Below are 27,517 nucleotides of genomic sequence, written 5' to 3' on the forward strand. Positions count from 1 at the left end.
AAATAATATTTCAGAATCACTACCTAAAATAAAATAAATATTTTATGTCAAACTATTATAAATTAAAATATTATTGCCGGGTTGCATAAAAAAATTAATAGGTAAATTTAATGGACCAATCACGAGTTATTCTACTATGTTAAGGGAACCACTCAACAAAATATATTGATTCATTAAACCTGTTAAACCTTTAATGAACTTTTTTACAACCCGCCATTACTCTTTAAATGTATTAATACCTTACAGTATCTAATGTCAATTGCTATTGTAACATTGTATTATAAAAAAGAAATATTCTGTATAGATAATAAACCGTTAATTATAAATAATATTATGTATTTTGCAGTGCGCTCTAGCGGTAAATACAAATTAAATGTAAACAATTGAAAGCGGTTAAAAATTATACAGAAGTAATCATTAAAAGACCACATAAAGGTTAATTTTTAGGTCAAAAAACTATCTTTGGTAATTTGAGAGAGTCTAGCGAGGGGGGGGGGATATTCTCATTTCTCTATGTGTTTAATGTCTCCTGGTAGGAATTGTCACCACTAAATCTATTAATTTACAGTATTTGGAACCACTATACTTATCCTCTTTAGTTTTTAACTGAATCTGTAATTGCTGATTTATTATTTCTTACTTGATTCGCTTTTTTCTAATAACTCATCTATTTTATATTTCAAACAACGCATAGAGTCCATCAATATTTTGTTCTTTGAATCTTCCATTATATTTCGATGGTGATTCTACACACGCCGACGTAAAACGATTAAGTATGGTATTATTTCAATCAGTTACACACATAAAATATATGAATTCACATTGATATTGAGTTAAAAACGAATTTTTATTTTTTTATTTTATGAATATTATAGTCATCGTCATAGTTTCAACTTTTATGAACCATGAAAACAGCTGTAGTATAGTAAAACATAATAATATTATGATAAAGTGTTGTTATTGCCTGTAGAATAACGTATACCTACCCGTGTCCCATCATAATGTTTCTCACGTCAAGAAAATGTCCTATTGGGGTTATGTCGAAAATGTTGGTGGTATTTTTTTTTGTGACGTGACAACCAATGCACTACTTGGTAACTATGGGCTTGTTATTATTTATAATAATTCGAAGATTACACGGCAAAAGGGTCTAAGATACTCGACATCAACTGGTTAAGTTGATGTCTAGTTCGAATGTTATCTGAATTCAAAAAGGAAGTGTTAAATTTGCAACTTTACCGTTGATTTCAGCCACAAGGAACAGCAAGACGTGCATCATACTGGGAGTTATATTTCGTACCATTTCAGATATCACAAACCATTACTTAGTAGTTTTAATGGTCCGTATGTAAATAATGTACTCATTCCTGTACAGTAACGTTGTGAAATAAATATAAATTTTATGAAACAGTATTTATTTTTTGGGAAAAAAAATCCGAGCCATTCAGAACGTTAAATGTAGCGTAAAGCGTATCCAAGTACAATGCCTTACTGCATTTGTATGATTTCTAAAATTTATGCTCGACCGTACGAGAAATGTAGAATTTACTTTACGTTTATATTTTTAAAATGTATTCAAAATGTTATTCAGAAAACTGATAAACCGATGTCTAAATAGAAATGTTGTGCGAGTGTGAAAAAACAAGTTTTTTGAAAACAACATTTAAAAAAATATATAAGTATATAGAAAGAATTATAAAAATTTGAATTTTACACTCAATTTTCTATCGTTTTACTCGCTTCGTGATGATTATAGAGCAAAAATACCCATAACAAATGTAAAACATGACAATGTTTTATAAGACAATGTCATAATATTCTATTTTTGATAAACCTAATTAAATTTAAAGCCACTTTTTTTGAAAAATAATTATACATTTTTTTTACGTTATTATGTTTAAAATCGGAATGACATTGTTTCCGAAATATTGTTTTCTTTGCAGACTTTAAATTTTATAATAGGTGCTTTTGCTCTAAAATCACTATGGACCGAGTAAAACGCATTCTAGTAGTTAGTAATGTTTAGATGATTTTATTTTAAATCACTGTCAAGGATGCTGCGATAGTCCGAAAAATAAATTAACTAACAAAAAAATGAGTCCTAATTTCTGATCTAGTAATTACACATCACAATTTAATCTTTAAATTAAGATTTTGAAAAAATTGCCTATAGTTTACTCCTTAGAAATGGGCGATGTAGCGTACTAGGCACTCTAACTATATATTGCACCTAAAATATTGATTTGTTACGCTAAAACCACAAATGTATAAGTAAACAGTAAAATATCTACTATCTAGCTAACTTTTAGACAGTGCAAAAATAATACACGGTTAAAAAAAAAAAATTTCCTTATTAATGTTTTTTTGTCACTTTTACAACAGAAAACAAAAATTCTTAATTAGAATTACGATTTCAATCACAGATTTTACTCTTTAGGTAAAAATAAAAATAAATAATTATTAATACCTAGAAAACATATTAAAATCTCTTTGAAGTTTAACCGTCTTATCAACAATCTGATTACTGATAAGACGAATGGTAAACTGAGCTAGACCCGGGTCCAGGTTTTGGGTAGAAAATATTTTATCGAGCTGATGCCTGATCGTCTTTTCCATGACATAAAAAAGATAGGTATGCTAGCAAATATGTCCGCCGCAAAATGGCTGCAGACTCTTGTAAGGGTGCCGTGTATTCTTATCGGAGTCGAACAGCGGCCATGTAATGATAGCTGATAACAATATTTAGTAACGCACCTGTGTTTATTTTTCATGGTTTATTCGTGTGTGTATACAAACTGTACTGTAGTTTCTGTTCACCATAATAATAATATAGATTATAGTGTTGATCGGCGTATTAAAAAGTTACACACCGTTGATTTTCGGTTTATGTTATTATTTATTACTTAATTTACTATAAAAACGATGTGACTTATGGGATTAGAGATTACTTATTGTAGGATTCCTTTACGGACGGCCTATCGTTAATATTGAAGTCAACAAATAATTGTTTTATGAGTTGATTCTTTTCTGATTTAAAAACACCTAGGTACCTTATCAAGTACCTATCTTTAAAGTACTGCTAGTTTTAATAAATAATATGTGAGTAAAGTAACTTACGCTAATAACTACTACATAATATTTCATCGGTGTACTAGTTTTGTAATTTTTATACTAGCTCACTGCTCAACGATGTATCCAAATCAATGGGCCACTTCAACACCACCACTGCCACCACCCTTAGCTCTAAACAATCCAAGCTCCAGCAATTATGAAAACAATACACACTCGTTTCCATTCTATCCAACGTCTAATGCAATGCAAAGTTTTCCGGTGAGAAAATTTATGATTTTTTTTTTTTATTTCATCAAAGTAATATGCTAATAAAATGTAATATTCCAGATGAACCAGCAAAATAGTTTGACTAGGCCATCATTAAACCCAGCAGCAGTTGTAAGTATTACATGACATGAGTATTCAATTTATCGATCGCCTAATTTTTTTCTAAATCCAGTCTTGTCTACACGCTAAAAAAGTGATTTACCATTGCACCCTAGCTTTACCATTTAAATATTTTTTATAACCAAATTAAATTTTGATTTTTAGATGACCCAGCAGTTTCAATCGAATACTTTGCCAAATGCAATTGGTCCAACTGTAAGTAAAACTATTGTTATGTTATTGATATTATAAATAACCCATCATACTGTGACAAGTAGTAACGGCTCGCATATTGACAGCCATTACGGAAAGTAGTAAGTTTCATTTTGGAACAAATCTATTTTACCGGACACCCTTATTTTTGATTCGATAGTATTTTTTACGCTGATTACGAATACGTAAATTGTTTGCGCTGCTCGCACTTAGTTTAGAAGTTACAGACTTTTAAAGTTTGCCGATATCGTCATACGCATGCGCCTGGCACCACACGTTTACCCCCGGCCGCTGGGTACTTCATTGGCCCCTCATGGTGCGTACGGCATTCACTCGCTATGCTTGCTGGGCGCCGTCGCTTCGCTCCGCTAAACTAAAAATATCCTAAATTTTGCAGGCTACAGTCTAAGAGGAGGTTACAGGTTTAAATTTAAGTAGTTCTGAGCATAAAAAAAGGACCCCGAAAGGCGAGGCATATCGCTGGGGCGACAGCAGTAACTCTTGTTATTAGTATAACGCCCGATCTTAAAATACTATCGAATCAAAAAAATAAAGGTATTTGGTTAAGTAGATTTATACCTTCATTTTTTCCTCTCTATAAAGTAGTATATTTATCTTACGTGAGCAAACTCAATGCGTACGTGGTGCGGTGTAACGCGATGCGAAAATATCAAATATTTGTCTATCTTGGAAGAGTCTTACGTGACCGAATGTATGCGAATGGTAGTCGGCACGTTGTGGCGTGAAACGAACGCGATCAAAACGGTTTCATATTTTCCTGTGATTTGTGCACAAAAGGTCACTTTCAATGTAAACAAAAAATTAACGGCTGATTATGACTGGTTGGTGGTCGCCGAAGACGCTGTGCATGTAGGGCAAGATCGCTCAAATTTTCGCTCCGTGTTGTGCCGCACCGAGTTTGCATTGAATTTGCTCACATAGGACTCCACGTAAATTACAGCAAAAACTAGTACAACGTTTCATTCTTTTCTAAGAAAAGTCTTACGTTCAGTTCAGTAGTGGTTTTGATTGACTAAGCATACTATATTATGTAGGAAAAAGTGAAACTTAATAATTATTGTTTTTAACGTAACAATCGCAGATAAACCAGATTTTATTGTGGCTACGACAAACATACTATTTTTCCGAAGAGCAAATGTAACGTATTACTTTTTGTAGCAAGCGTCAATATATTAATGAGGGTTAACTGTACTTTCATCAGTAAGGTGTCATATCAAAGCTCAAAGTTATATTAGTATATAGAATACAATTATTAAGATTGAAAAACTTGTAGATATATTTTATTAGTAAATAAATTGGTAAATGACGCTGTTTTAATTTTTTTTTAAATCAAATAGATAATTAAATGGCCTGAATGGAATTGGGAATTATGGCACCAACACTTTCAACAACAATGGCATCAACAGGTATATACAATTTTATTAACTACATGCTAGAATATAATTTTTTTTATAAAACTTGAAATAGTCCAAGTATAAATATATTGCTGAATTATGATTATTGTTGTTTAGAACGTACAAATGTCAACTACTATGGGACAACCTCCGCCTCCTCCAATGCCACAGAGTCAGCCATTACAACCTCCTCAGCCACCTATGTCGTTGCAACAACCATATTTTGACCAAAAGAACACGGCTATGCAACCACATTGCGATCCATTGCAGGTATTTGTATTGATTGAATATTAGTATTTAAAATGTAAGGTCTGTTAATTTTGACATCTAGATGAAACGTAGCATGGAACCTGAACTGCAAATTGGTGAAAAAAAAATTAAAATGGACACATCCCTTAACAAAAAAGAAAATGAATTAAACGTTGACATCGAAACATTTGAAGAAAAATTTATAAAGTGGGAAGGAGATTTTCTTAAATGGAAAGAACAGAATAAAAACCATCCTGATAAAGTAAATTCACTATTGTTTTATTTCATAACATTTATTGTATTTGTTTTAATCAAATCTGTTATTTATATGTTAAGGTGCAATATGAAAAATATGAAAACAAATGGTTGGGTATTCGTGATGGAATGAAACAAAAATGTGATTTACTAAAAAAAAGAAGAGAAGCAAAATTAGCAGAAAAAAAAGTAAGATATTGTTTAAATGCCATTTTTTTTCTTACATTTCTGGTAATGTTCTTTTAATACAGAAGGAGGCAGCTCAAATTGAAGAAAATCAAAAACAAAGATTGTTCTATAATCAAATGATGTTAAATTCTGTTCCTTCTAATAATTCATTGAATATTTCACATCGACTGGTACTAAATTACACATTTTTAAAACTGCATTTTATTTGTACAGTTTCAATATGTATGTATTTTTTAATACTTTTGTAGCCAAATATGTCATCTTCGTTACCGCTGTCATCAGAAAATCAAATACCCGGTTTGGATCTCGTTGGAAATAATGAAAACGGATCTCAAATGATTCAAAATGTGTCAAAACTTATTCCTAACCAAAAAGGACCTATACAAACACCGGATGATAAGCCGTTTAATTTCCCTAAAACTAATAACCTGCCAACGATGATTTCAGAGCCTGTTAAGTTGCCTCTTAACAACAATGGCCAAACCATGAACTCCAATTACCCCAATTCTCCTTATTGGTCTAATTATAATAATTCTCAACCATTTTATAATCAGAAACCACCGGACATTAATAATCATCAAATGTTTGACACAAAAGATGATGTTGATTATCGCCGAATCTTAGACAGTAAATCCTCTAGTGAAAATTACAGTAACTCTTATAACACATCCAATGCAAGGAGACAACAGGAAGTATCTTTTACAAAAACCACTGAAATTTATGGTAATCCATTTAATGCAATTCCTGATAGCCAAGCATATAATAGAAATGTCGATGGATTTAATACATCGTATAATCGACCGCCTAATAACTTTGAAGACTACAATCAATCAGTTAATAGCAATTTCAATCGACCCTCGGATAGGTTAAATAACATATCATACCCTTATAAAAACCAAACATCGTTGGCATCGATGAATACAGCTCTTCCGAAACCACCTTCATTAATGAGTTTAAATGTGACCAAACCCTTATTAGGTGAGATTAATAAATTTGACTCATTTTTTTTATACATAACATTTCGATTGAAATTATTCTGTTACGGTTGTTATATGTTATTGTTTTAGAAAAACCAGGAAAAACGGACGTGGCACCTAACAGGTATGTACTTAAAATTGTTTGATGTATTTATGTATTAATTAGAGGTGTTGCATGTATGCACCTTATAAATATCTAGTTAATTGTGCATCTCAAAAAAACAATTGAAGCATTTAAATAATTGTGCACAATTTTGTAAGATTAGAACGTTGTATGCTACACAATCACACAGTGTACAATGTGTGCTAAAATTAACAAACAATTTTACTCGTGGTGATAATACACAATTTCTGTTATGCGTAAACATATACATAGAAAAGTGTGAAGTGTGTACATACAGCGTAATACATTATGACTTCAACTTTGAGCACAATGTAGCAATTGACTCTTAAATGCTTCAACTGTTAATTTGCTTGGTACTCGATACAACTTATAAAAAATATATATATGATGTTTAATTATTTTATTCCAAGATTCGAAAGTGACTGGAATATTGCTGATGAAGAAGATAATCCGGAAGATGAGTACATGGAAGCCCATAAGAAGTTTAGTTCAGAACCGTACGAAGATTTGTATAACGAAGACCAATATTTAAATAATCAGCAAGGAAATAATAAATACAATGATGATCGTTATCCTAGAGGACCCGAGAGTAAGGAAAACAATCAAGAAGACTATGTAAAACAATTTAATCAATCGTTTAACTCGCAAATGATGAAGAATCCCGATACAGATTATTCAAAGCCTCAGTCACAATGGAACCATCAAAATAACGATAAAATTCCTTCCTATGGGAGGCAATTGCCAAGAAACGACGATTATGATTATTACAATAGACCTCAAGGGAATTTAAGAAATGTCGATGATGGCTATCAAAAGGGAGGAAGAACACAGTCGAGAAATATTGATGAAGAATATATAAATGATTTTGACAGAAATAAAAATAATATCATACCGAATAGAGGAAATTTTGGACCGCCCTCCAGAGGAAATTATGGATCGGCAAGAGGAGGGCGTTTTGGAAATAATTACATGTCTAAATCGAACAATAAGTGGAATGATGATTTCAAAAAAGATATTAGTGTACCACTACCAATTATTGATGATTGTCCGCCTGTTACTTTAGAAGTCAAGAAGCCGTCGATTGAAGATATTCCTCCAATTGATCCAGTAAAACTATTTGATTATCGCCATTTGTCTGCTTTAAAAGTCATTCCAGGTAATACAAAATGATTATTTTTTAAAACTTGTACTTTAAATTTTGGGTCAATTAAAGTTTTTAAATGTCAGGGGAATAAATTGACTTAACTTTAGATTCGGCTTCTCTTCGCCAGTATCTTTCGGCTTTCAGCTATGATTTCAGATTGAGATGTTGACAAGGAAAAATCTGTTAGTTACCTACTTACCAGGTTTTTATGTTTATAGGATTATCAAAAGAAACAATAGTTCCTGTAAAAATTGTTGACTATAACCACGGAGGAAAACGCCTATTACCTTGGCAAGATAGAGGTTTGTTTCGTAGTCAGTTTATTTTTAAAAAATACATTAACTTCCAGTTTCACTATGTTTATTTAAGCATTATTAGCTAACACATTAATATTCTATAAAAAAAATATGTTGGTTAAAAACATAACTAGGCTTGGTGAAATGAGACATTGATGTATTATGTATTATATTATAAAATATTATTTTATGTTAAAAAAATTATAATTTTGTATTCTAGGTTTTAGCAGAAGAAATAATACCAATACTAGAGATCTAAATGAAAAAGAATGTAACTCACTCTTTTAAATTAATATTTATCTACAAAATGACTGTTTTCATAATATATATATTATTTTCAGGTACTATTAATGAAAATACTAGCACTGATAAAATTATAGACACGTTACACGGTATGTTTACCATTCACTTTATTTAAATATTACTTTTTCTAATTTCATTGTGTTATTTAAATACACTTCTTCTTACAATGGTTGTAAAATTGATTATTTTTAGATATAAAGTCAAGTGAAACAAATCTTACCACACTCGATAACAAAATAAAGAGTTTAATAAATGATGTTGTAAAAGATAAGACAGTTACCGTAATGCCTATTAAAAACATTGAAGAGAAAGAAGAAAAACCACAGCCTGTAGAAATTCCTATTAAAATTATCTCACCACCGTCTCCACCAAAAATGCCAAAACCGAAAGTGGAACCTGTGGCGCGGCATTTTAATCGACACATGTTACCTATTGAAACTCTTCTGTGTCCACCCGGACGTGCAAACAGACCGGAAAAAATAGTAATAATTCTTAGAGGTTTACCGGGTTCCGGAAAGTCCCACGTCGCCAAGTTAATTAAGGTAGTTTTGGAACTATTAAAAGCAGCGGTATAATTGTAACAATATATGCTGTGTGTACTCCCATTTTCTATGTATGTGTGTACATTAGGGTGGTCCTTTAATGTGACATGGCGTTAAATGGCCGTCATTTGGCTCCAAATATTTCTCTAACTTTTTAAGATTTTTATTTCATTTTTGTTAATCTCCCTGTTTGCATGTCAAATATATGTATACAGCGCTGACTGTTGCTGAGTGACAGTATACATTGTATGTGTAAACGGGGAGACTAATGAAATTAAATATAAAAAAATTGGAGACATTTTTTTTCAACATTTGAAGCCGATTGATAGCTATCCAATGTGGAATTTCAAAAAAAAAACCAAATAAGGACCACCCTAGTGTACACATAATGAAAATGATGTGCTCTATCAGCATTGTTGGAGTACACATCTAAGTAGAAAAGTGGTTAGTGGATAACATTGCTATATAACTTACGAATACACCATTAATTAAAGTTACATTAAAATCAATTAAGTGTCCAATAATATATTTATATTTATTAGGAAAAAGAGCTAGCAATGGGTGGCCAAGCCCCAAGGATACTTTCTTTAGACGACTATTTTATGACCGAAGTAACCAAAATCGAAATCGATCCAGAAACCAATAAAAAAATAGAAAAAAAGGTAAGTAAATACTATATAAAATTGATTTTAACGTTTTTTTTTTAAAAAATAATGTCTCCAAGGTTTCTAGTTTTATGTAATGTTGTATGATTATTTACTGTATTGGATATTAATTAATGTGAGGAAAATCGCTTATTACTGTTACACATTTACCTACATTTTAAGTGACATCAGGGTTACTTAATTTGAAATAAGTTATTATAACATATTGAAATTACTTTCAAAGAGTAATCTCACAAAATATGAGTCAACTACTTTTAGAACATTGTAAAATTAGTTGTACTTTTTATTCAGACGGAACACTGTTTTAAATTTGTTGTTATTCATGTTTTATAAACTATAAATGTTATTGCTTAAAAATATATTTCCATATATTTTAATATCATAAGTATTAATAAATTCATATTAATAATATTTTTTTAGATACTTATATTTTTCCTAAAATCATTTGAAGGGCACAGGGTAAAAACGGTAGTAGTCACATTATGAAAATTTTAGAGTATAGCAAAAACAAAGTTCGTGAATTCCTCTCCCTCTTACATAAGAACAAAAAAAATTACATTAAATGCTATTCTAATAAAAAATGTATTTATTTAAACAATCTATTGACATAAATAAAAAAAAAATAATAGTATAAATTGAAAAAATTTCATAATGTGACAACTACCGTTTTTCCCCTGTGCCCTTCATTTGTGTACAAAAAGTAAGGATTTCCGTAGTGAGATTTAATTGAGTAATTTTATTACATTTTAAATTAAGTAAAACAAAAGTATGTATTGTAAAACAATGTTTGTATTGTAACAAGCAATTATCACTTTTTTATAATTTATTACTTTTTAATAACTAACCCAAACTTCTTATTTATCATATTAAAATTGAAAAAAGTTATTTAATGAAATAATATAGGTTATTTCTGTTTAATATTTTAGGTTATGGAGTACGAACACGACTCGGCCAATGAAAGTTTATATCGAACATCATTTATAAAGGCATTTAAAAAGAAAGTCATGGAAAATTATTTTTCATTTTATATTTTAGATGCTATTAATAATAAAGTTACATATTATAAAGACATATTAGATATAGCTAAAACCAAAGGGTTTACAGTAAGTTTGAATTGCTTTTAATGTGTGTTTTTTTTATCTTTGCCTATTAGAGACTAATTTTTTGTTTGAATTACAGCCATATGTTGTAGAACTGGAATCTGATGTTGATTCTTGTATTAAAAATAATATCCACAACAGAACATCTCAAGAAATTATCAATATAGCAAACTCTTGGGTTAAAACGCCTCATGATCAAATTTTGTTAAATATTCAATCTTTACTGCATCCAAATAATGAAGTATTTAAACATAAAATTTCATTATTTAAAGCTAATTTATGTTACTACTGATCATTATTATTTTAAGGTTGAAATGGAAATTGTATCAGATGTAGAAATGGATTTAGAAAAAAATGAAGATGGAATTGAAAATACTGAAAATGTACAATCTACTAATGATGGAGATTTTGAAGAAGAGGTAACTTCACTCATTAACTTGTGTACCTATACTTTAACAAAATTTTATTTAGTACATTTACATACAACATGTCTTTCCAAAATTATAATATTTACTCAATTTTGAGTAGATAGATTGTGAAAAATATGAATTTTTAATGACCAAAACATCCTAGTTGTTAAAAATAATCATATAGCGTCCTTTTTCGCAAGTCCTTCCACGCCAACAAAGTGAAGGTTGTCACTTTTCTGTTACCAGTTATTACACTTGAGTTTAATCAGTGTTATAAATATTAGTATGGTTATTTTCAAAATAATTATGATTTGTGTTAATATATAGTTGTATAGAACAGTATTGAACAATTTGAGTAACTTAGCGTCTTGTAAAGACAAAAAGTGTCAAGATAAAAAAAAATCAACTGTACTATTTTTTGAATACTAATGTTCCAACAGGATGTAGACGTCATGAAGTTATTATCGTGCAAATGGGTTGATAATATACCACAAGAAGAAAAGATGAGTATGTTTTATTTATAAATATATTATTATCAACATTTAATATACATAAACAAATTTTATCAAGATTATTTTTAAATTGTATAATACATTAAGGGATATTCTTATATTAGCTAATCTTTTTCTAAATAAATATTTATCTTATTGCTTTATGAGACAAAAAAAATTGGTGATTTAGTTAAACTTTGTTAATTATAATTTCACTTAAATCTAAATAAGAGAGAAAATTATTTATTTAATAATGTGGTAAATATGCTCTTTGTAAATAAAATTTAAAAAAATTGTTGTAAAATGTAGTATTATTACTTTATATTTTGTTTTCTGAGAACACTTACTTATTAAAAATCATTTGCTTATTCGTTTAACAACAAAATATATTAATTACAGACAGATTAGATGGATTGTGCAAGAAAAAACCAGAAAACTCTATTAAGGAATGGTTACAGATTCCTGAAACTGATTACAGCATTACTGAACAAGAGCCTAAAGACGGCAAGAAAAGGGTAAAGTTACAATTAATAAACATTATGAATTAAATCTGCTTGTTAATATTTTTTTTCACTTTAAGACGACAGAATTCATTTTGCTTAATTTTAAAATCCATTTGATAAACATTATTTAAAATATATTTTAATTTAAATAACATAAAATAATTTTTAATTGAGTTACATTTACTGAAAATCGAGATTATCATAGAATGTTGTATTCCAATCAAATAAGAAAAAATTGATTTAAAAAATAGTAGCATAAGTATTAGCGATTTTAATTACACTTCTATTTTTTTTTCTTGTTAGGAAATAATATTTACTAAATTATACGTTGCAGGTGTTGAAGTTTACTAAGTTTGCTCAAAAAAGAATGCTCGTTATACGCACCAAAACTTAGTATATTATTAAATCAATATATATTTTAATAATTTAATGTTAGTGATACATTAGCAGAAAAAAAAAATTAAAAGTTTTTACTAAATAAAATAATGTTATTTTCATAAACTATTTCTGTTTTTAATTAACTATATTACATTAAAAACAATTTTGTTAATGTAACAGTGTTAACTCACTGTCCGTTTTTTTTTTAGGTTCGATGGGCTGATATTGAAGAACAACGTCAACAAGAAAAAATGCGTGCGATAGGTTTTGTCGTTGGTCAAACAGATTGGAATCGTATGTTAGGTCAAGATCAAGGGGAAAGCAAGCTAACCCAAACAAAATACATCTGACCATAGTCTTAGTTGTTTTAAAATTCTCAATTCTTTAATATTTGTATTTTTTATTATTTTTAGCGTATGTTATACCTTATTATTATTTTATTTTAAATTTTATTTCATACCAAATGTATAATGATTGTACAGATTAATATATAATATAATTTTATAAGCATGTAAGATGTTGCATTTAAAATTAAATGTAATAAAATTTTAGTAAAATGAAGACACTGAACAATGAGCTAAATTTAATATGCTGTTAATATTTATTTGGTAAGCATTTTATGGAATCGTTTACTTTACCATATTTTCAAGTTTCACTATATTTATTGTTATTGTTATCCAATTTTGAAATGAGAACTCCACCATTAGTAGTCGCTGAACGTGAGTTTTCAGTTTCTGGTTTTTCATTGCGCGGTAATGTTTGTGGTGTGGTTGTACGTGTCATAACAATTGGCATTTTCGGTTTATTATCATCCAATGATCTCTGTGTATAAAAAATTGTAATTTGTGTAAGTAAGTAGCATTCATGGCATAAATCTCGATATTTTACACTTTTGTATATTACCTGCAACATATTCAAGAAAAATAAAAATGCGATTAACGCTAATGCCGATGATGTGGATCCAGAACGCCCCATGCTACGATTTTGTTTCCTAAAAAAAATATATTTTACAAAATGCCGATGTAAAAGTGCATAATTAATGTACTCTTACCTAGTTTGAAATGTGCGACTTATTAAAAGAGATTGGTCATAATTATTAGTATTGTGAAAACCTTTATTTATGTTAATGATATTAGTCGACATGATTGATGAATGCGGAAAACTTGATATTTAACAGAACTTTTTTGTTTGTTTCAGAGAAAAGTCATTGAACGTTATTTGGGCCCAAGTGACTTCATCTCAAGACGGTGGGTGAACAAAATCTGTGTAAAACCACTTGAAGCAGACCTAGTTTAAGGACAATTTCAATGGTTGTGCACAACAATTTGTATATTAGACGAACCGTGACAGCGACACCGCCTATGCAATTTAAATGTGTTCTAGTATATATGTATTATGTACATACTTACGATAATTAAATATTTTACTGTTATTATTAATAATAGTATAATTTAATGACCTAATTCATAATTGTATAGTTTATTTCTAAAAGTGTTTTTATTGTATCTATTTATTTTAAAAAATTTGATGATATAAATTATTTAAAAAATATTTAATATCATAACATTTTGTTTTTATTTTTACGTGTTTTATTTTGTATGAAGTACAAATAAAAATACTTACTTATTAATCGTTATTGTTAGTATTTTTATCAGCGGTAAAGTTGTATTTATTAAACGGTATAAAGAATTAAAGAAATAATGACACTTATTAGGTTTTCTATACAAAAAAATTGAAATATTTACAAAATTCAATACATTTTTTTTAAAATTTCAAATATTATACTTTTAAAAAAATATTAAGGGATTTTATTGTTGTTAAAATATTGTCATGAATGTGTTTACCTATATATTTTTCAACTAGTCTTTCGCAACGGACTAATGACTGAGTGACTTTTAAAGGCGTTTTTTTAAAAAAATTTAATATTCATTTTTATACACAAAAAGTTATTATTATACTCAATTCCATTAAGTATAATGAATTACTCAAATATGGTTCAACATATCATAATGGTAGAAAAACGAAAGATGTGAGCGCAGACTGACCATGTTTTACTATGCAGTTTCTATGGCCTAAATCACAACTAAGGTCTAAGATACCTTATTATCTTAGTTCGTTCTGCTTCGTACTTAAAAGTTAAAATATATACCAAGTTAGTATATTAATTATCCACTTAATAACAATATTATCAATTTTATTCACAAAATAACAGCGTGAGGGAATTGTTATACATACATACTATCTTTATAAAATAAATTAATTTGAGTAGGTACTTATTTTACCACATAACATGTTCTGTGGTTTTACTTCGGTTATGTTGACCACGGATAAAATATAATTGAATGTAACTTCAGTTACATAGTTATTAGATTATATAAGAGAATAACGCAATTTTAAAACGTTGAAAAGTTTATTTCCAAACAAAAACTGTTTTGAAAATATAAGAAAATTTATTAACATGGTCCCCAAACAAGGTGTTGAACCAATGTTTAGAAGCAAGATCCAATAAATATACCATAACCGTGTTAGTAGTTTGAAGTAAATTGTTCCTTGAAATTTCAGCGTTTAATGTAATACCTATGTTTCCCCTAAAAATATTCGCGTGTTAGTAAGAAGTAAATTGTCGCAGTATTATGGTACAAAACATTTTTCAACAAATAATTATTTATAAAAAAAAAATGCCTGAGTATACATCAGAAGAGAATAAAACTGATAAGGAATTTTGTGAGATTATAGCTTCTTCGATTACGGAAATTGTCCGGTCAAGTTTGAATCCGTCATTTAGACAACAGTACTTCAACGCTTTGCAGGTTTTTTTGATTAATTACACATTTTAATTGTTTAACAGACTAAAAAATAATTAAGGCGCGTATTTTTTTTAAATAGGCGTCTTGTTTTGAATAAACAAAAATCATAATCTTAAATTATGATTGCAGGTGACCAATTCGACTGATGCTCACGAATATGTTAAAAGTACACTTTTGGCCCTACTAGACGATGAAAATTCAAATTTTTCTGTTCGCCGTCAGGTAAAAATATTAGCTAGGTTGCTCAAATTATAATTGTCTCTGGTAAACCGTTACTGGGGTCTGGGCCAGTAATTAAATTTATTGGATAAATACAAATAGGTAAATAGAATTTCACAAAAGTTATTTGTTACCATTCTCTATTGAACCTATCATTTAATTGGGGCTATTTATTATTTATTGATACAATAAATATGACATATGTCATGTTAAAATATATTTTGTATACATCATAAAGTAAAACAATTCTGGAGTCATTTTTGAAAAGATTTTTTTTAAGTTTTTACTAATGTAACCTATTGAGTACAATGCAGTTATTTTTTTAACGGACGTTCAGTTGATTTCAATTGACACTTTTCACAAAGAATTAATAATAAATTATACACATAATATTATAATATTGTGTACAAATTTACGTCTATTTGTAAAATTAAATTATAATGATAATTTAGACATTTTTTGTATACAGTAAATATCTACTTTATTTCTTGAATTATTGAAAAACCAATTCTGAGATAAAGTTAAAGTTGGGTTAATATATAAAATAACTAAAAATAGTGATAATCTGACCAAGGGAGTGTTGTCAGCATTACTCCCCCTCACCAAAAATCCTCTTTAGTTAAAATTAATTTTAAAGGCTTTCATAAGAATGTGTTTGTATAGATATAAATCTACGAAGGAGGTAAACCACTCTAATTAATATTTAATATATTATGATCACGTGCCGAGAAAAAGTTTTGGGCACGCCTATATGACTAGGTGTCTTTTTTAAAACCGTTATATATTAAAGGATTAAAAATCAATTAATACAACCATTTTAATTATAAAGTATTCCCTATAAAATAATTTATTTAAAAAAAAAAAACAATAAATTAAAATAAATAAGGTATAAATAATTTTTTTAATAATATACATAAAATAATAAATCAGACTACTATGATACAAAATGCATTGTCATTCGAACAATAGGAATATATTAAATATATAAAATAATATATATGTATATATATATTATACTATTACTTAGTAAAACGTTACGGAATTAAAAAATAAATAAATAAATGTTTAAATCCTAAAGAAAAAACCGTCAAGCCTGATGTCCGGATTCGTATAGTATATAAATAGTCAAAATCGGGAGGGGAAACGAGATCGCGGTTTCTTCTGATCGGATTGGCGTGGAAAGGACGTTGTTCGGTAGTTGTACTATGAAGAAACTATAACAAGAACTTGTGGGAAATGTATAGTCGCGGGTCGTGTTCTTTGAAAATTTCCGAACTCGGTTTTATTAGACTTCATTACAGGCCAAATACAGTTGACGGCAGTCGTCGCCCGATCGTCCTCGTCTTCCGGCGTCGTAGTACACTTCGAAAGGTGCGGTGCCCGCTCTCTGCAGCAAAAAGCTGGTAGCGTATCTGGAATTTAACGAAAATAATTTTTTTTTTTTAACTACAGTTTTTCTTGAGAACTTTGGCTTAACGCGAACTCACGTTCCGAGTTGGCAGTATATGGCACTAGAGCTTGTAGTTTCGCCCGCACATTCCTTGTTGGCTTCGCACACGAACTTTTGTGCGCACACGTCGTCGGCGGTGTTCATGGTTTTGACGTAACCCTGTAGAGACAAACACAAGGAGAAAAAAAAACAGTGTTATAAACGACCTCGGCTTACAAAAAAAAAAAAAAAAACACGACCGCCTTACTTTGAAAATAGAAATGCTAGCTACGGCTGCGTCGGACACGGTATCCTTCTTGCCCATAGATCTGGCGTGCAGAGATCTGTGGCTGAAAGAGGTCTTGAGGGCATCCAAGAGGTTCACGACGATATTGATGAACTGTAAAAAGCATCGACCAAAACGTGCGTTAATTAATATTAATGTTCGACAAACGAATTGAAACTCGTGTGCGGTGTTATTGTACGACGTCGAGCGATTATCTACTTAAGAACTTATGTGTAGCCATATATAATATATTTGAAAGGATAGTAGCTTAAGCGAGTGTGGGTGTCTTACCTCTCCAGCTTGCTTGGCCATGGTGGCCACTTGATCGGGATCCTTGCTGCCGAGTACTGTAGATAAGACCGCCGCCAATACACCCTACGTACCGTGCCACCATATACCAATATATTAAATAGAATATTACTTGTATAATATAGAAAAACAAAAGCATCAACAAGTGTTTGATCCTAAGGACCGGGGAAAACTACATTAGTCTAGTGTGTCGGTAGATTCTAATAGATTTCAAGTGGAACTAACAGTATTATGTACATTAGCATTACAATCCAATTAAAATATATACTTAGAAGAAAAACGAATCTACATTAAAAAAGACAAGCAAAAATAAGTATACATAATCAATTTACCTTACTAAAAGCGTGTGGACGTGGAAAAAACAATTATTTTATTTTATTTTATAAATGTTCCGTGGAAAAACCATATACTATACTGTGTTTTTTGGAAATCTAATGATATATTATGTAAGTGCGCATCCTAATAGTACATATACTGCAACGAAACTTTTATTAGAGTCCTGGAAAACTTAAATTTAAATTCAAATTCACTCTACTAGAAGTGTTAAACCCGAACCATCCAAATCGAGAGCTCTCAAGAGTATTCAAATGGAATTTACCGAAATTAGATGTAAATCAACCAAAATCACGAACCACCGGAGTTCTGTCAGATTCATAATCGCAATTTGGAGGAACCTTAAATGTGATTAGCAGCCCCAGTTTTGATAATAGCACTTTCAACATTTGTTGGTTTTCATACCACATGTAGTGAGGAGATGAGGTGAGGGGTGATTAAAGATGGGTTTTCTAATGTTTTAAGTGCACTCAGTGAGAGTCGCGTATTTTAGCCAGATAAAGTTCTATCGTTTTAGAACTTAAATTTATACCATATCATGTAGTATATAAGTCCGAGTAAATAAGCAACAGTATATGATTTGTACACTTAATATTTCGTATTATCATAAAAGCTCTACGCTTTCTCTATTATATGCTAATAAAGCTCAAATATATGTAATTACAACAATTAATAATAAGTGACAGATAATAGAAGTATTAAACAGTGATTTGAACGTTTGCAAAAATCCCCGGTCCACATATTTTATATAGGATACATTTTAAAAGGAGAACGATCCAAATTGAAAATTGTACGATTTATATTTTTTTCGTCGTCATCATTAATATTGTGTATAGATAGGTATATAAACGCTGCGTCATTGTAAAAGGTATAAATCATAATAATGAAAAATAAGATTGGATCGTCCTCGGCGCTTCGTAGTTTTTTTTTTACTTATTATTATATACATATACATTATTGTACACGGGTTTTAACTTTTCGTATATTACCTGCATCGGTGAAGAGTTGTCTACTTTATCGATTCCATCTCCCGCCATGTTGCCGCCACCCAAAAATGCGGTCAGTATTTTCAGACCTACGGAAAACAAATTAGCCCACGGGGAGGCCGGAGGAATACCCTGAAAATGGTGGCGTCTAAATTAAAAAAAACCCGTCTTCTCGACTGTGTAAATGTCAGGTAACCGAAAGGTGTGTGTGTACTTACTTGTTCGCCATCTATAACATCAGATTTGCTGGGACCTGTTGGGGCGGTGGCCGGGTTGAACAACATTTGCATGATCATTCCCAAAACGCTGCTCCACGAAAAGCCACCGGCCGTCTCTTGCTGTAATCGAAATACGGATATCGTTAACAAAACCGATACACAAGTTATACAAGTTGCAGTGCTAAGTAAGAGCCTTACCGAGATGGAATTCGTCTGCACGTCGTCCAAGTCGTTGCGGTCTTCGACCACACCTCCTCCGGTGGTGGTGGCGGCGACTTTTTTGCTAGCATTGGGTTTTTCGACGAATTTCCTAGCGTCCTGTTCTGGCTGGTAGACTGGATAGTGTTGTGGTTGGTACACGGGGTGCTGCGATTCGTAGTGCTGCTGTGGTTGGGCTGAGCGGTGTTCTTGCGGTTGTTGAGCTGAGGTACTTGGGTAGGTGAACACGGGTGCCACAATTGTAGTTCCCATCAGGCACAGGAAGGCCCATCCTATGGCCTGTCTGTTGCTCATAATTCAATCTGCGAAAAATACCGAAAACAACAGCAATATGAGTATTCGTGGTGCTTATGAACGGTATGATGTACAGCCAGTGTGAAATCGACCAAGGGGGGAAATTTTCATAAATTCACAAACGAGTAACACAATTATAAGTTCATTTAGCCACCAATAGTTTTAAGACTATAGGTACACATCTCTCGGTAAATTCACTACTGTCGTAACTCCTCCACCAGGATATTATAATTGATAAATTCGTATAGTAGTCTTCAGAACCTTGAGGCATTTGAAAAAAATAATATCTAATTTTTCAATTTATTAGTCGTCAAAAATCGCGAGTTTATCAAAAACGAACAAACAACTAAAAATAGAACGCGTCGACAACGAGGCATACTCAGAAGAAGAAAGCGCTAATGGACTTTACACGTATGATTTTGCAACAACGGAATCAATTCAGTAACTACTGTTCACATTTCATGGCCAAAAATAGTATAAGATTTGCATTACAATTATTATTATTAGTTAAACAACGAGATGGTAATAATTTATTTTGTTAATAAATGCAGTAATGCTCATTATTTAGTTTAATAATTAGCGTTGTCAATATTCTAGAGACACTATACCACGAGAGTAGTCTTTAAGGTGACCGTTTGCGAGTGCAAAAAAATTTGGTAGGATTTAACTTGTAGGACAGTATTTTCGGGGTACAAAAATCAACGATGTTGGTCGCGAAATGTACTATAGAATTGTGACTTGCATTTTAGTATTATCAGTATATATTATGGTGGTGGCAAATTAGTGCTAAATTTTACAATATAATTTTGATATGGAAACCTGCTGGGTAGGTTCTGTAGGTACTAACTACTGCGGCACAGTCTATACGGTCTGTACAAGTGTACTATATACCTGTATCAATATAGCCAAGGAAATAATAATAATTATTACCGTAAATGCGGTTGTAGAGAGCCGTTATTCAAAATTTCACGCCGATTTATTTTCGTACAAACATAGTAAGTATATTATTATTATCTGCAACGATGGCCGCAAACCGGTTGTTGATGTGTAGGTAAACGCAATTTATACATACGACGTGCAGCTTTCTATGATACACACACTTGTCAACGCGTTTTGTCATCGGACAATTTGCTAAGAGGTCGAAAACCTTGAGTTTCATGTATCCTGTATAGGTATGCGTTTTGCTAATATAATAATATAATACATGATATTATAGCGGCCGCGTCAATGACCCTGCGATCATACCGTTGTATCGGTTACGTAGTAGCAATATTAATCGTTAATAAATATTATCACGTGTCCTCTCGGATCACCCGTTATAGCGAAAAAAAAATCATTTTTTAAAAAATTAACACTCTTTTTACCGACAATAATAATTGTGAGTTTTCTCGGTACGCGGTCTGCTGCGGTTGTAAAGCGACTGTTAGACAATTTTTTTAATACTAATCTGATAATACTTATTGTATTTTTTTTTTTACGTTAAGCGTTGGGTCACGTTAAGAGAAAAAAAAATGTGAAAGTAACGGGAAAAAACCTTTACAATTAGAGAAAGGAGAGGGCTCTTAAAATGTTTACGCGATGCATCGAATACAGAATTAAATTAGGTTTATTATTATCATTATTATTGTTACACTATCCGACCGCGGTTGACTTTAGAAATTTTTAGAAACTATATTAATTCGATTACGGTGTAAGTTCTTTTTTTTTTTTTAATTTTCTATTGGCAGCTCTGCGCGCTTGACATTTTCTCGGGTTAACGATTGCAATATTCGAGGAGTGCCCTTTGTTTAATTGCCCATATTACTACGATGACTAACTACGAGTATTAAGGCTCCTAAAGGATTGTTTACGGTTTGGGTCTGCTCATGGCAATTGGTTTATTTTTTTTAATCGACTTAACATGTTTTTCTGTCAAAACGCACACAATGAGTGTACCTAATTGTTGTTGGGTCGCCGATCCAGGTACCTGTTGTGTCGGACTCATACTGTCAGTGAACGGGGAATGATATATTTATTTGGACGAAGAATGCCGTGTAATTCACCAAAATTCTACCTATTCGCGGTACCCATATCATATTATTATGTCTTATTGCTAACATTGGCTGTAATGGCAAACCCGAATAGAAGTATAGATTATATTGCGCATTCCTCTTGGTCGGATCGCAAATCGAGTGGGTATAAATGAAATTCTTTTGCCGCGGTATTCGCACTAGACCGTGAAACGTTTTGGTTAAAAAAAAACTCATCCGATAATACACTTATTATTGATCATACATGCGTTTAATTGCATTGTCTTGTATCGCATTACCTTCGCTAGACGCGTCACGTGCTTATGTAGAAAGTAAATAATAACGTGTGTAAGTGCGGTCAATGCTCAATCTAAAAAGTAAAAACGTGTGAAATCAATTGTTTTAAAAAGCAAAATCGCATCTTACACATTATATGCATACAAATGTATCGGTTGTAGATCTCTAAAGGGGTTTTTTTTTCGTTTTAACGCGGCACGCGACGGATGAGAGCAGAGAGATCAATTCTTACTAGGCCTACCTACACTAATGTGTGTCATGCAGATTGTTGTGAATAAAATCTTGTTTTCTATGGATTAATTTCGTGATAATGGAACGAATAATGACTAGCTATTATTCGTGCGCCGACGGTAAAAATTTAATTCTCTCTAAACAATGGATTTTCCCAAATGATCCTATACCTATATCAAGCAGTATAAAAAACAAAATTTTAATTAACACAGTTTTGAAAAAATCAATTATTTGTACTTTAGGTGTTCAGAGAATAACTCATTACGTTAACCCAGTTCGGTGGACAATTATTATTATATTTTTGATTCCCTGTATGCTAAATCAGAGTGTTCACACGCAGTACCGTTCCAAAAACTCTCTCGATCAATTTTATATTTGCACTATTATTCAAACAATTACTTAAAATATCGATTATTCAGTCATTACTTTTATAAAATTTTAATTTATGCACTATTTTATAATTTCATTGAATTTAACTTTAGATTTAATTAAGAATTTACAGCTAATATTACGCACTCGAAATGAACGACTGGCTGAAACGCTTTATACGTGTATTTAATAGACCATAAGAAAATCATTAATTCAATACTTATAGTACATTAAATAGTGTTATATGAACTCTATATGAATCATTTTAATTAAGATTTGAGGATAATATTGTTCTCAGTGGTTGACTGTTAGACATTTTTATATATTATTATATTTTATCGCTTTCTAATTTACATGTAAATTATCAGTAACACCTAAAGGGGTTTTCAGGTCTTGCCCTAAAAAAAAAAAAAACAATAAATATATCGAATTGACCATAAGATTAGAACAATGAATAATGAAACCAATTTTGTGGTTTACAACGTTGTACATAATGTTATAATCATTGTTTTGAAAGTCGACGAATATTAAAGACATCTAAAAAAAAAGGAACTATCGATGCTATCTTTTTCTAATTTCCCCAAATATTCGGCCACTCTAGTCCTCAACCGTCTTTCAAAACGTCCGTCCCATCTTCCACACGCACATTGATTATTCTTACATCACTCTTATTACATCCAGCCATCACTTTTTTGGACTTCTTATTACATTAATTTCCATTGCATCCGTTACTAAATTGCTCACTCTCTCAGCTCTCTTCATAATTTGTCCAAACTACCTGGATATCTATTCTCTCTCATCTACTTATTATAAGCTTCTCTTATTCTCATTTTGTTCCACACGTCACCCTCAAAAATCTCATTTCCGCAACAATAACCAAATTATCGATTGTTTAAAAGTTGTATATATATTAAGGCTACATTGGTTTAACAAGAGTCATTAATGATTTCTACATTTTTGATAAGTTTTAGTTTAAAACATACAATTTTTTTGACTTGCATGATTTATAAAGACGCGCATACGTTTTATTCTTTCTATCAATTCATTATTAGAAACGAAAATAGTAAATTTCTAATATGAAAAAGTAGGTAAAATTATACTCGTATTTTAGTTAATAAAATAATTTCTTCTCTTTCATTATATTTTACATACCCAAATATATATGATCAATGGTCACTAATGGCAATATTACATATTTTATATTTTACTGTTAAACTGTACTACGAGTCATATTTAATTTATAACTAAATATGCTAACAATAATACTGGGTAGGTTGTAGAGGTATATTTAGTCTCTCCTAGGAGCGATAGGTGTTTTTTCTTTGTAGAATGTTGAGAAAAAAAACACTAAACGGGCCGTGGATTAAAATGAATGTGCGTGAAAACTTAAAACGCGGTAGTTATATTATTATGACCAAAACAATAATAATTACAATCGTTACACGTCCAAACTGGACTCCGTCGGTAACCTAGAAAATAGCTGCATTACCTACTCGATTGTTATTATCAAAAGAATTGTACTGTGAAGTTCCGGAAGAAGTGCTGACCAAAAGTGGCCCACGCCTAACCTTGACCACGTCGCCGCCGCCATAGAGTCAGTGTCACGCACACGCAACAATAACCAAGTAACCCACATTGTCCAACTGCCGACGCGGTAGGTTACTTTCATTTGAATAATATAGTATACTATAAGCATATTATAATACTAGTAAAAGACTTTTCCGTCGCATTGTTTTTTTTAAAAAAATTTTGTTTTGTCTACACAGTTCTGCAGCATCTATATGTATAGGGTGTCCCAAGTGACACCCTGTCGACCTTGTTTGCAATTTATACGGAGATTCTGAATTTTTATTTTTTTATTTTTTTAACGTCACCGTTACACTATGTAAATCCGTACGTAGTATAATTTTGACAGTTTGTTTGCAAAATCATATAAAAATCGCGAGACCGGATGAAAACCAGTTTTTTAAAATAAAATGTACTTTCGAGTTTAGAGCATAAAAATATACTTTGAGACGAGTGAATAAGAAATGCGAGTTTGCTCGGATAAAATTAGTAGTACATTGAACCTCGCTGGTCGTCCTAAACTTTTAAACGTTCATACATTATAGAATAATAAATATTCATAACGTGTTATCGACACGTGGCTCTTGATTGTAAAAGGAATTATTTTATTTGATTTTGTGACATAAAAAAAAAACATAACGTAGGGAAATTTTGATGTAGAATTTAGAAAAAAAACTGAAGTATTAAATTTTGATTTGGTCAATAGAACACAATGGCCAATGACCGTACCTTGTAGTAGGACACCTTGTAGATGTTCGTTATGTCCCGAATGCGCTTTTCGTGTCATCAACTAGGACAAAATCGTGCGTTACATTTCCTCGATTATCATTTACGATAATATCTTATACATACATGAGAAGCACTTACTTATTTACAATCTGTTATTATTATAATGACTGTCGTCGGGGCACGGCTTGCCCGCGTATCGTCCAATGCATGCGACTACAAGTCACAACGTATGAAAAAGGCTGGGAAGACTGGGTTTTTTTTTCGTTCTCATACAAATTTCACTTTGTAATTGGAACCAATATTTATGCCTATGACACATAGTTGTTGGGAGAAAGTGAGGTGAAATCATCTCGCGTCGACCTCATCATCACTCGGGTGGGCATGTACCTACGCGACAGCCACAATGAATGAATCCCCGAACAGACGGCAATGATCGGTTGTTTGTTTTTGTTTTACTAAATAACTATGTACACATAATATGCAAATGAGGTAACAGTAATCACATAGAATATTCCGTCGCTTAAAAATGTCTTTAAAATTTAACCCACTCGAATAAAAAATATGTTTAGCTAATTTTAAATTTTAAACGCCGATTGATTTGTGTACCGCGTTATACAATGCAATTGACAAATTAAATCTCATTGCGTTCAAATATCTTATAGCCTATAGGTATATAGTATGTATACATCATATACCGACTGTAGGACTAGCATTTATACACGACAACTTAATTTTGTTTTTAAGCCTTTAAAAAATACTTTGATTCTGTTAAATTATCATAACTTATATTAATTATTATTATACCGTGTTTACATGCTTCAATATTGGAAATAGTGTAACATACTAAGTGCTGGCCAACGAAAGTTATGAATTTATCATATTATTATCTGTGTTAATTATGCATTTGTATGGATTACAAAATAAATCATTTACTTGTAATGTTATTTTTTAATATATAATATAACTTTTATTTTTCCTCTAAATAACTACTAAATGACAAAACACCTAGTCGATAACATATTATAATTGACTTGACATGTTTAAATGTTTCTGGTCTCACCTGCGTTAAAGTCTCCGAAATGTTCTTTTGTTCAGATGATGCTTGCAGTTCTGTCACAACTATATTATAATATTATGAATTTTTTACTAAATCAAAAAACTAACACAACAGATGAATGGAATCAAATTCAGCAAAATCCGTCTTCCTTTTTCGACGTCTTCTGATACAACTGACACAAGGTAAATGGCCCCTGCATGGAACGCGACCGGTTCTCTCACTCTTGACGAATCCCTCCTTGAACTTGTTCCGGCCTCAGCGGGTGACCCACATATTCGGCCACTACCATTTCTTCTTTCCAATGCCATCACTACCGCGCTCCGACGGAAACGGAATTTTATTTTCACGGATTTCGTTCGGGGGAAAATCGTAGTTATACAGAAAACGAAAGAAAATAAATAAACATCCATAAATTCCTTAGTAAACATGCAGGCGTATTATTGTAGTGGTAGGTAAACTATAATATAGTATAGGTACAAACAATATTAACGTTATCCGTAATCCATGTTTTATAATATAATCGTCAGTGGTCGTTTTCCGCTTTTATTTACTCATAAAACAAAAAAAAAACTGAATATAAATCAATTTTTGAGTGTATAATACATTTAATATACAGATTGCTATTGTAAATATCTTACAAAAAAAAATGTTGACAATTTTTTCATGCGAATGGAATAGGTTAGGTACTTAACATAACTCAACAAGTAAAAAATAACATGTGATCGGCGTTAAGCTGGGTTCAAATTTTACAAATGCTGTATTTTAAAATAGAGATTAAATTATACCGTCAAGTACAAAATGACTCATGGTTTAAAATGTATAGTGTAATCCATGCACTAGTACGTTATGTAATTAAACGGATGTAGGTATGAATGTAATGAAGAAATGGGAAACTACGCTTTGTCAGTTATATCTTTTCGTAAATAAATACCATTGACTGTTATTCATAAGTCAAACTATTTTCTTAGGTCAAAACAAAAATGTATTTCTAAAAAATTGTAAAATACCTATATTAATTTAGTCCTAGGCTAACATGTAAATAGTTTTATGTTTATTATTTTATTTTTACATGTACGATTTCTCAAACAATCTTGTCTATTGTACTCTATGTAACATCCTTAAGATTCGACAATTAATTTAGAAACATAATAAAGTACAGCAAGCAATTAAAATTAATTTTACAATTACCAGGAAATGTTGTCAAGATGTTTTCTATTTGGTTAATATAATAATACGTTCACAATAGGCATGGACATACAAAATATTGTTATTGTGTGTTATGTAAAGTTTGCACAATGCGAACATGATCTCATTTTTGGGGAAATTGTGATGTTATAAGAAAACTAGGTACAAACAAATGATAATAGTATGGTACATAACGATAAACTGCGAAGCAGTCACTGGAAATGATAAAACAATGCATTTGTATTCTAGTTAACGTTTTAAGTAAATAGTTTTAACTTGCAT

General features: G+C 31.0%; 3 protein-coding genes and 1 long non-coding RNA gene across 8 annotated transcripts; 2 read left to right on the forward strand and 2 right to left on the reverse strand.

The window, feature by feature from the left end:
- The first annotated feature begins 2,823 nt into the window (after window positions 1-2,823).
- Window positions 2,824-14,214, forward strand: LOC126840529 (uncharacterized). 4 transcript variants are annotated; one of them, XM_050576345.1, is made up of 24 exons: window positions 2,824-3,099; window positions 3,176-3,330; window positions 3,400-3,450; window positions 3,604-3,654; window positions 5,010-5,078; window positions 5,184-5,336; window positions 5,398-5,577; window positions 5,652-5,759; window positions 5,822-5,929; window positions 6,008-6,737; window positions 6,827-6,860; window positions 7,271-8,016; window positions 8,223-8,306; window positions 8,521-8,571; window positions 8,642-8,692; window positions 8,796-9,145; window positions 9,688-9,807; window positions 10,737-10,913; window positions 10,990-11,151; window positions 11,219-11,329; window positions 11,761-11,827; window positions 12,211-12,326; window positions 12,902-13,300; window positions 13,890-13,999. In XM_050576345.1, exons 2-23 carry the CDS (start codon window positions 3,190-3,192, stop codon window positions 13,040-13,042), a joined length of 3,801 nt encoding a protein of 1,266 aa, XP_050432302.1. In that variant the 5' UTR covers window positions 2,824-3,099; window positions 3,176-3,189; the 3' UTR covers window positions 13,043-13,300; window positions 13,890-13,999. The 4 variants fall into 4 exon arrangements, with proteins under 4 accessions (XP_050432302.1, XP_050432303.1, XP_050432305.1 ...); XM_050576346.1 differs by having other exon boundaries at window positions 5,825-5,929; XM_050576348.1 differs by lacking the exons at window positions 11,761-11,827; window positions 12,211-12,326; window positions 12,902-13,300 and having other exon boundaries at window positions 13,890-14,214.
- LOC126840530 (uncharacterized) lies at window positions 13,175-14,182 on the reverse strand. Its single transcript, XR_007686070.1, has 3 exons — window positions 13,744-14,182; window positions 13,596-13,683; window positions 13,175-13,514 (listed from the first exon to the last, which is right to left on the reverse strand). It is a non-coding gene; the product is annotated as an uncharacterized LOC126840530 (long non-coding RNA).
- A 1,125-nt stretch (window positions 14,215-15,339) lies between the features above and the next one.
- LOC126840765 (uncharacterized) lies at window positions 15,340-20,237 on the forward strand. The gene is made up of 3 exons (XM_050576705.1): window positions 15,340-15,502; window positions 15,629-15,721; window positions 20,100-20,237. The coding sequence occupies exons 1-3, from the start codon at window positions 15,371-15,373 to the stop codon at window positions 20,235-20,237; spliced, it is 363 nt and encodes a 120-aa protein (XP_050432662.1). The 5' UTR covers window positions 15,340-15,370.
- On the reverse strand, window positions 16,591-26,237 carry LOC126841091 (uncharacterized). 2 transcript variants are annotated; one of them, XM_050577348.1, is made up of 8 exons: window positions 26,054-26,237; window positions 19,478-19,800; window positions 19,280-19,399; window positions 19,065-19,193; window positions 17,725-17,808; window positions 17,416-17,547; window positions 17,206-17,327; window positions 16,591-17,130 (listed from the first exon to the last, which is right to left on the reverse strand). In XM_050577348.1, exons 2-8 carry the CDS (start codon window positions 19,790-19,792, stop codon window positions 17,004-17,006), a joined length of 1,029 nt encoding a protein of 342 aa, XP_050433305.1. In that variant the 5' UTR covers window positions 19,793-19,800; window positions 26,054-26,237; the 3' UTR covers window positions 16,591-17,003. The 2 variants fall into 2 exon arrangements, with proteins under 2 accessions (XP_050433305.1, XP_050433306.1); XM_050577349.1 differs by lacking the exon at window positions 17,725-17,808 and having other exon boundaries at window positions 26,054-26,236.
- Window positions 26,238-27,517: the final 1,280 nt, after the last annotated feature.

This window comes from Adelges cooleyi, unplaced genomic scaffold (genome assembly GCF_023614345.1).
Source record: "Adelges cooleyi isolate 19-005CV unplaced genomic scaffold, UGA_ACOO_1.1 ACOO_flye_CR_arks_rails_tigmint_CR_PRNA_376, whole genome shotgun sequence".
Lineage (NCBI taxonomy): Eukaryota > Metazoa > Arthropoda > Insecta > Hemiptera > Adelgidae > Adelges > Adelges cooleyi.